This window comes from Takifugu flavidus, chromosome 8, assembly GCF_003711565.1.
Source record: "Takifugu flavidus isolate HTHZ2018 chromosome 8, ASM371156v2, whole genome shotgun sequence".
In the NCBI taxonomy this organism is placed as follows: Eukaryota; Metazoa; Chordata; class Actinopteri; order Tetraodontiformes; family Tetraodontidae; genus Takifugu; species Takifugu flavidus.
The window spans coordinates 12,554,569-12,563,552 of record NC_079527.1 but is presented as its reverse complement, the minus strand read 5'-3'; the positions used below and the strand labels follow the sequence as shown (position 1 = coordinate 12,563,552).

At 43.8% G+C, this 8,984-nt stretch overlaps 2 protein-coding genes across 2 annotated transcripts; one reads left to right on the top strand and one right to left on the bottom strand.

Annotated features, from left to right (window-relative positions):
• LOC130530664 (glutaminase kidney isoform, mitochondrial-like) lies at positions 1 to 5,700 on the top strand. The gene is made up of 18 exons (XM_057042045.1): positions 1 to 294; positions 608 to 695; positions 795 to 916; positions 1,496 to 1,625; positions 1,714 to 1,793; positions 1,908 to 2,071; positions 2,241 to 2,299; positions 2,876 to 2,908; positions 2,985 to 3,043; positions 3,116 to 3,182; positions 3,282 to 3,332; positions 3,741 to 3,917; positions 3,989 to 4,120; positions 4,190 to 4,282; positions 4,359 to 4,420; positions 4,573 to 4,649; positions 4,727 to 4,790; positions 4,865 to 5,700. The coding sequence occupies exons 1-18, from the start codon at positions 86 to 88 to the stop codon at positions 5,049 to 5,051; spliced, it is 1,854 nt and encodes a 617-aa protein (XP_056898025.1). The 5' UTR covers positions 1 to 85; the 3' UTR covers positions 5,052 to 5,700.
• Positions 5,265 to 7,175, bottom strand: spryd4 (SPRY domain containing 4). Its single transcript, XM_057042053.1, has 2 exons — positions 7,014 to 7,175; positions 5,265 to 6,619 (listed from the first exon to the last, which is right to left on the bottom strand). Exons 1-2 carry the CDS (start codon positions 7,144 to 7,146, stop codon positions 6,078 to 6,080), a joined length of 675 nt encoding a protein of 224 aa, XP_056898033.1. The 5' UTR covers positions 7,147 to 7,175; the 3' UTR covers positions 5,265 to 6,077.
• Between the last annotated feature and the right edge of the window lie 1,809 nt (positions 7,176 to 8,984).

The following is an 8,984-nucleotide window of genomic DNA, read 5'->3' as shown; positions in this document are numbered from 1 at the left end:
AGGTAACAACGGCTCTCTAGATCAGCTCCTGGTGAAAAAAATAAACTTGTTTTGAATTATTAAATACGCAGCCTTTCTCATCACAATGCATTGCCTAAAAGGTCTGGGGAGAGCAAACCAGGGACTTTTGCAGCTTGTTAAAAATGCAGCGGTCTCCACCAGAAGTGGAGCCAACATGATTCTGGCCAGGACGCAGAAGCCTGTTCCTCTCCCCTGCTGGGCTGCGGCATCAGCCCACACCCACAGGGGCTCTCAACACCAGACGGGCCCTGATGTGGACCAGGGATACTCAAAGTAGGTCACAAAGTGTCTCTAAATGCTGAAATATTTACGTGATCACAAATTTCTAGTAAAATAAACCTCAAAACCTGATATCCTGTCATATAAAACAGATCATTTAAAATAATGTTAAGCAAAGAATTAGTTTATAGCCAGACTCATAACATGTACAAGCTGTAAAGATTTGAGTTTCAATCATTTCATTTCCACTGAGGTCACTTTGAGTATTTTCTTCATTGAAAATGGCATTAATTGCAACACAGTCCCTCGTTTAGGAGTATCTACAGGGACGTATTTACAGATCACTGCATGTTGTTCACTGTTGCAGGAGCAGGCTCTTATCCAACATGGAGGACCAGCTCTTCTACACCATCTCTGAAGGCCAGGAGATGATCACCCTCACTCAATTCATCTCTGTGAGTACAGACCTCAAACATCAAAAATCCTTTGATAGGACTCTCGGGATTCTTTTGCTTGTGCGTTAATGTGCTGAAACACAAACATCATGTCTGCAGGCTTTAAGAAAAACAGGTTTGTTGACGTCCGACCCTCGGCTGCGTGACTGCGTCCACGCGATGAGGCAATCGATGCGCAGCTCCGTCGGACCGGTCATGATGGACAAGGCTCTGTTTCGGAGGTGGGAAAAGCTTTCTCCTTTTTTCTCTTCAATTTTTCTCTTCAAACTGTGAAAACTGAGGAAAATGATGAAAATGCGAGAGGAAAGGTCACAGAATGACATCCTGATTGAATCCGTCCAGTCCCCGTTTCATTTATTTTCATGAATCCATCAGATTATAGTCTCCACACGAAGGCCCCAGAGTTCAGGATAAATATGGCACTGGAAACAGACAGAGCTATCTTTTAGGAAATGACCAATATCATAAATAATGCAGGCTCCCGCCGCTGTCTTCTGTGGGTGGCACAAACCCTCATGCTAGCATCACCTCGGCTGCCTTGCAGACACTTTCTTTCAGCGCAGCTGTGACAGAATGCATTTCTCAAAAGCAGAGAGGCGTCTGTTTATTTTAGCAAGTCCGCCTGTTCTGTGAACGTGCCTCACCGTCACCAAAGAGACGGCACAGACGGGTTCACGATCAGGTCGTTGTGATTTCATTATCAAACATCATTGTGATTTATTTTATGATGCGCCAAATCAACGCAGCCGTTCAGTTATCCAGCCACATTTTGTTCTCCCTCTCTGCGCATCGTCCTGCAGGTATGTGGGCAACAACATCATGCTGCTGACAAATGCTTTTAAGGGAAAGTTCATCATCCCAAACTTTGCCGAGTTCACCCAGCAGATCAATAGGATGTATGAGAGCGCGTACCAGCAGGAGGCGGGACAAGTGAGCCCCCCCCACACACACACACACACAGGTTTTGTTTCTCTGCCTCTGTTGCCATCACACTGAGATGCTTTTATGGTCTTATTAGGTGGCTGATTTCATCCCTCAGCTGGCTAAGTTCAGCCCTGAGCTGTGGGGTGTTTCTCTGTGCACAGTGGATGGCCAGAGGTACGATGGATTCCTCAGCGTGAAGCAGCTGCTGCCAAGACTGCACTCATTTATATCCTGCTCTGTCGTTCTGTAACCTGTTTTCTCCCCCCGATCCATCCTGACATCATGCAGACACTCCGTGGGTGACACCAAAGTTCCCTTCTGTCTGCAGTCGTGTGTGAAGCCCCTGGCGTACGCCGTCGCCCTGCACGACCTCGGCACCGAGCGCACGCACCAGTTTGTGGGGAAAGAGCCCAGCGGATTCAGATTCAACAAACTGTCACTCAATGATGGAGGTACGTCCAAAGAGTTACCGAAACCCACAGAACTCCTCACTCCCCGGGAAAAGGACAGAGTGGTTTTCTCTACTATTACCTGCTATTACCTTTCTCTATGAAATATCTTTAGTCTCCTGGGTTTATTTCTCCTGTGGTCTTGTGATACATCTTTTTCCGTCTCATGCAGACAAACCACACAACCCAATGGTGAATGCTGGGGCTATTGTCATCAGCTCTCTAATCAAGGTAAAATCTATAGGCTTCAGGAGAAGTTAAGTGTTTATTAAATACAGATTTTTAACATTGACAAAAGGTCATCATCATGAAGGATGACTTTAAGACAGATCAGGGAATAAAACTGTAAGAAATGCACGTGTATAATAATAATTAACATCTGTCTCCCTGTGTTATTACCAGCATATCAATCATATTAAACCTTCATGAATATTTACAACACTCGTAATAGGCCTGACCAGCACACACAAATGATCTAAAAAAAAATGCTGTGCGTGTTTCTAAGTCAGCAGTGCTGATACTCTGGACCTCTTATCAGTGGTCAGACAGAGCTGTGGTGTGTTTCAGGGAGGGGTGTGTATGAATCCCACCAATGACAGCTGCCAGATAGGAAGGTGTTTGCTCACTTGTGTCTAGATCCCTCCAGACACGACATTATTTGAACATACCCTTTTTGTATATTTACTTAAAATCTGGTCACAGAAATGAGTTCGTGCTTGATAAACAAGATATCTGGTGGTGGTGGTGGTGGTGGGGGGGGCGGTTAATGACGCCGCCTATAAAAGTTTCTGTTCTTTTTGTTTACAGCCTGATTTGAATAAAGCAGAGAGGTTTGACTATGTGAGTAACTGATTTCTTCTACTTAGTTATATGAATCTTTTGTGCTTGTTACTGAAAACGTGCGATGTTGTTTCAGGTGATGGAATTCCTTAAAAGAATGGCGGGTATGGAGAATGTTGGCTTTAGTAATGCCACGTGAGTGACGCTTTTGGTCAAATCTGTTTTCTATGAGTGCAGCTGTCTTAAGATCTGTTCATGTCCCCACAGTTTCCAGTCGGAGAGAGAAACCGGTGACAGGAATTACGCAATTGGTTATTACCTGAAAGAGAAAAAGGTGAGTTGTGGTATTTAATTTTTACCTACAAAACGTGTGTTTAAGTGATCAAAGTTTCATTTTAAATGTTAATGTTGTTAATGATGTTGATCCTGGCAGTGCTTTCCTGAAAACACAGACATGATGGCGGTTCTTGACTTCTACTTTCAGGTGATATTTCTTCTTCTACAATTCATATTTTCACTCATCTAAATTCTTCTTGGGTGCACTTTGGATTTTAAAAATACATTTTTGGTCATTATCATTATTTACATTAGAACTGCAAGGTCTAAAATTGCAATGACTTATTTCTCTCTGCAAAATAAATTAATAAATTACTGGAAGAAAGTATTTGCATTTCTTTAATACTCCAGTATTTATTTTCTGTTAAATTTATTTCACAAATGTACCAGATCAAAAGGATGGAAATCACATGTACCTTGATAATAAATATTATTTAGTCTAATAACCGTATTTGTTTCCATCCTATCAACTCTTGGAAAAATGATATTTCTAATTATAATGTACAGAAAAGAAAGCGTAAATTCTCCTCGTCTTCCTCTCGTGCTTCATCTCCAGCTGTGCTCCATTGAGGCCACCTGTGAGTCGGGCAGTGTCATGGCCGCCACGCTGGCCAACGGAGGCATCTGTCCGATCACGGGCGAGCGCGTGCTGAGCACCGAAGCTGTGCGGAACACCCTGAGTCTCATGCATTCCTGCGGCATGTACGACTTCTCCGGCGAGTTTGCCTTCCACGTGAGTGTGGCTAAAGTTCTGGCTCAGCCTGGTGAACACGGGTCTTCACAGATGTCCTCCCTGCTCTTCAGGTGGGCCTGCCAGCTAAATCAGGGGTTTCCGGTGGTGTTCTCCTGGTGGTCCCCAATGTCATGGGCATGATGTGCTGGTCTCCACCATTAGACCGGATCGGCAACAGCGTTCGTGGAATTCACTTCTGTCAGGTGATCAATCATCACGGCTTTTTCGATGAATCCCGACGCGTGCCGTCTGTTAACTTTTGATCCAAATAGGAGCTGGTGTCTCGCTTCAACTTCCACAATTACGACAACCTGAGACACTTCACGAAGAAATACGACCCCAGGAGAACGTCCCACTATGACCAAGTGAGTTGAATGCGGGAGCAAAGGGCTCAAATCAGGCGGAATGATCAGCAGTGATGATTTCCCTTTGCTCCATTAGAACAAGGCCTTGGTGAACCTGATGTTTGCAGCCCACAGTGGTGATGTGTCGTCTCTGAGGAGGTGAGTGGTTTTCTTCATTCACCACATATGCCTGGCACGTGCAGAAGATCCATGTATGTGATGCTGGAACCTCCAAAATTCGTTTTAAAATGCAGAGAATCGAAAGAAAGGCCATGTTAAAAAGAAGGGTCATAGTTTTCCCCCTCCTCCAGGTTCGCCTTGTCGTCTGTAAACATGGACCAGCAAGATTACGACTCGCGCACGGCGCTCCACGTCACCGCCGCAGAAGGTGACGCTCAATCATCTGCCAAGTTTTGCCAATATTCTCTATTTCAATCCAAAAAATAAACAAAAAATATCTTCCAGGTCACGTAGAGGCCGTTATCTTCCTAACCAACGTGTGTAAAGTCAATCCCCACATCAGAGACAGGTACGATGAGATCAAAATTAAGAACCAATTCCATATGTTCCCAGACATTTCTATGTTGTTGTTGGGTTTCTCAGGTGGGGAAACACACCTCTGGATGATGCCATGCAGTTCGGCCACAACGTGGTTGTGTCAGTGCTTAAGGAGTACCTGAGAGTGCTGGGTGATGAAACACACAACCAAGGGGAGAAGCAGAGGGTGGATGCTGGGGACGGCGAGGAGCATCATTTGAACCATCAAGAAATAGAAACATTAAAGACCTGAGAAGAAAGAGTATAGAACATTATAGCACATTTGTGCTTAAGGTAGTATTGTAAATACAACGGGCAGCACGCTGCTCCTGGGGTGGAAATGACCTAAATCCAGGCTTTCTTTTATTAAACTGCTTATGTAGTTAGAAAACTATTTTTAAATGCAAAAATGCGACATGTATTTTATTATTTAATCGGTCTTTGATATCAGTTCAGTGAGGCTCAGTCTGCTTCATGTATTTTATTGTTTTGACTCTGGTTCCATTAAAAACAGATTTTTTTTAAATGAACATCAGCATATATTAAGTGTTTAACAAGTACTTACTTGTGATCCTCTGGACACTGTGAAATGAAGCTTTTTAATGTTGACATTCTGACACGTTACCACATTAGTAAAGACTCCAACAGCATTCTGCATGTTAGCCTACAATCACGATTGTCCCGTTACACTTTATTACGAAAGAGAACTATGCTTTCACATCTCACATTAAGTTTATTCCTGCATCATTTGAGTTTACTCAGGCAGTGAAGCTGTAATTATTTGAACATGGACTTGGGTGTAAATACTGTGCGTATTGTTCTTTTGTAAATAAAACAAATATATAAGCCACTGTTATGAATGAGGCATTGTTGTGTATAACATAATAAAAAATCTTGCAGCAGTTTTTTGACTAACCAAATATTCGCTACCGACTGAAATAAACTGCATTAGCATAAACATTTTGTACATAACCAAGAGTACGTCAGCTAAACACAGACATGAGACAATTATGAAAGTCTGTGACATCGCCACACAATCGTTGTTGCATTACTTAATCTGAGGTAATACATAGGCATTAAGTAAGCAGACACACAGTTCTGTAATCCTGAATGACAAAGTATGAAATTGCATTGTTAAAAACTACAGGTGGACCACAGATAATCAACCACCACCTGCAAATGAGCTGTGCAGGACTGCCGCGTAGATATTGCTTTATTATTAAGAATCGCTGCCATGGTAAAGGATGTAAACCCACCACCATCACAGTTCCTTCCTGCTTCACTTCAGACCTTCAGGCTCCTCCATATCTGAGTGTGTGAGCAGCTCCCCATCCCAAAGTGCAAAGGCGGGGCACAGGGGCCCCTTGAACTGGGCCCTGATGCTGTGAAGGATGGCAGGTTTTCCCGTGTCCACCAGCCCCAGAAGGCCTGCATCGTAGTCAAACAGGATTCCTATACGGTCGGGCTTCCCCACCAGCGTCACAGGGACAATCTTATTGTTAGTCATGGCTGACCACTTGCGTTGAGCGTAGCTGAAGACCCAAGAGGAGCTGTTGGTGCCCACACAGTCCTCCCGGGACATCAGCGCTTCGGCCACACCAAGACGAAACTCTTGAGACTTCTTTACTGTTACCTCCCAGTAATGTCTTCCACTGCTGATCTTCTCATCGCCGAACACAACGGACCAGTCTCGGAAGCGCTCGGGGTTGTCTTGAACCTGACTGGGGTCCAGACCGAGTACGCGGTAAATGACACCAGTGTTCTTCTTGAAGAGGTCGAGGCTGCTGTGAGCTGTTCGCTCATCGAGCTTGAACTGAAGACCTAAAGGAAAAACAATTGTGTCATCACAAGCTGAGGAATTGACATTGCAAGAATATCCATCTGCATTAAGCTAAAGGGTGAAAATATAAAGCAAAGATATACATTTTCGGTAAAACATAGGACTGTTTTCGGGTGAATTCTCCGAAATAAAAACTTGTTTTCGACGCTGCAAGGCTCGTGTTTTCCCGCTTTTAACATGTTTCCCATAGTGTAGATTACGCGTTAGTGAGTTTTAACAGTTGCTGAGTTCGTTGCTCTGTCGGGGCCTCAGAACGGGCAGAGTCCACAATAATCTGTCATTAGCTGTCCTGCTCTGAACTGTTGACCTCCCGCTTGCAGCAGCAGAAGCCGCAGTTAACATCCTTTCTCCAAGCTAACAAAAGCTCTCGCTCACTTTTCCCGGTCGAGCCGGAGACGTAGCATCTCCCCGTCAGTTGATAGACAGCCGGACTCTGTCTGGATGAAAAGGAGACCACAGTCCGTCTCGTTAAAGTGCAGAGACGGGCAATACTGACGGATGTCGCCATGTTTTTCTCTCTGTCGCTTTTGATTTCTTCACGAATATAACGGTGGCGCCGCGCTCTGCTGCCCCCCGCAGGTCTGGAGTGGAACATGCACCCTCCCACCACAAACCACTAATCAGCACCAAGGACAGCAGCCAGAATACTAAATATTATAATTAGAAATAAATGTGTGGTAACTGCCTTTATTCATCATCTCGTTATTATCCACTACCAAGCACGATTCATGTCCTTTAAATGATAATACATAACCATGTCATTAAAACTGTAGATGATGGAAGCTAATTATGTCACCCCATCCCCATGGGAATTGTCTCTTTATCAGTCTTTCTTGTTCTGAAATAAATTCTAAATGCATCAGTGACCTGGCAGTGTTACTCAGAATTTTGGGTGCACTGAAATGTGGACAAATTAATGGAAATAGTATCGAGTTCATTTAGAGATGGTGCCTTCAGGGTAAGAGTTGATATCATTTTGTACTGAACTATTGAACTCAAACTTGATCATGACTGTATTTATTTAAAGTTATTTCATAATAACAATATAAGATGTGGTCCCACTTATGTCGCCCTATTACCCCCTGCATTTTACGGTGGTAATTTGTCATTTATTATCTATTATTCTAATGTACACGGGAAAACGAGAAAGGTTACTTGGTCCAATTTTGCATTTTTTTGATGCAATAATTTCTATCAATAATTGTATCAATTTGACAGGATGAGTAGATTTGTGACTTTTGAAGAATTAATTAAATTTGACCTTAGTGGCAACCGGCAATCCATGAATGAATCATTCCGAATGTGTGGTCATGATCTTTTCTCCTAAGAACAAAAAGAAAACCTCTAAACTGTCAAAATCCTCCCACAAAGGCAGAAACACGAAAAAGAAAATCCGCATGAGTCAGATGCTCATACAAATAATTCAACAGTGAGGCGTGTGTGCGTGCGTGCGAGTGTGTGTGACAAGACAGCTTCAAAGCCACACACTTTTTTTTTGCTTTTCTAATAATAATAAAAGACAACAGTGTTGACACATAAGGTGTCGTTGTTTCTACATTAATTCCATATGATGACGCAACGCCGGACACTGACACAAAAGAAAATCACTGAATAACAAAAGTAGTGCAAAGGACGTTTGCCCAGACGTGACATCATGTCCTCAGACGCTGAAATTGCATCATGGGAAATGTCGTTTTAATGTAAATATCTATGTCAAAATATCGGAGGTGCTGCTCGAATTTGAACTTTTGGTTTTACTCGTCTTTTATTCGTCTGTCCACTGCGGAGCAGCGTGATGATAAATTGTTGGTGTTTCCCTTTAAGGTCTAACATGTTACACTAAAAGTCCCTGAAGGAGTCTCTCTCGCTCTCTTCCCCCCTCTCTCTCTCTCCGCTCTCTGAAACTACATCAACTCACAGGTGAGCAGCAGATCGTTGCTCCTCTTCTGCTGTTGTCAGAACAGACAGACGAGCTCACGACCGAGCACCGACCACATCCACCGACCGCTCCACTCCCGGACCAAATAATAAAAACGCCTTCGAAGTCAGCGGATCGGAGACGACGCGCAGATCAGGAGTAACTCACACAAGACAGCCGAAGTGTGGAAACGGTCTTGGTCCTCTCCAGCTTTGCTCTTCTTGCTGGCGTGAAGAAATAGCGCGCGCTACATTGACTTGAGCCCCAAAACGCGTTGCTGCCGCGCAGCGGACCCTGGATCAGACTCTCCACTGACCGCAGCCTTATCTGAAAATTATTTTCTGGTCGTGCCTGTCTGACTTGTTTTTATAAAGAGCAGGGAGAGACCTTGAAATGTGTTTGCTCCTGTCCGCTTGAGTGATGGCGAC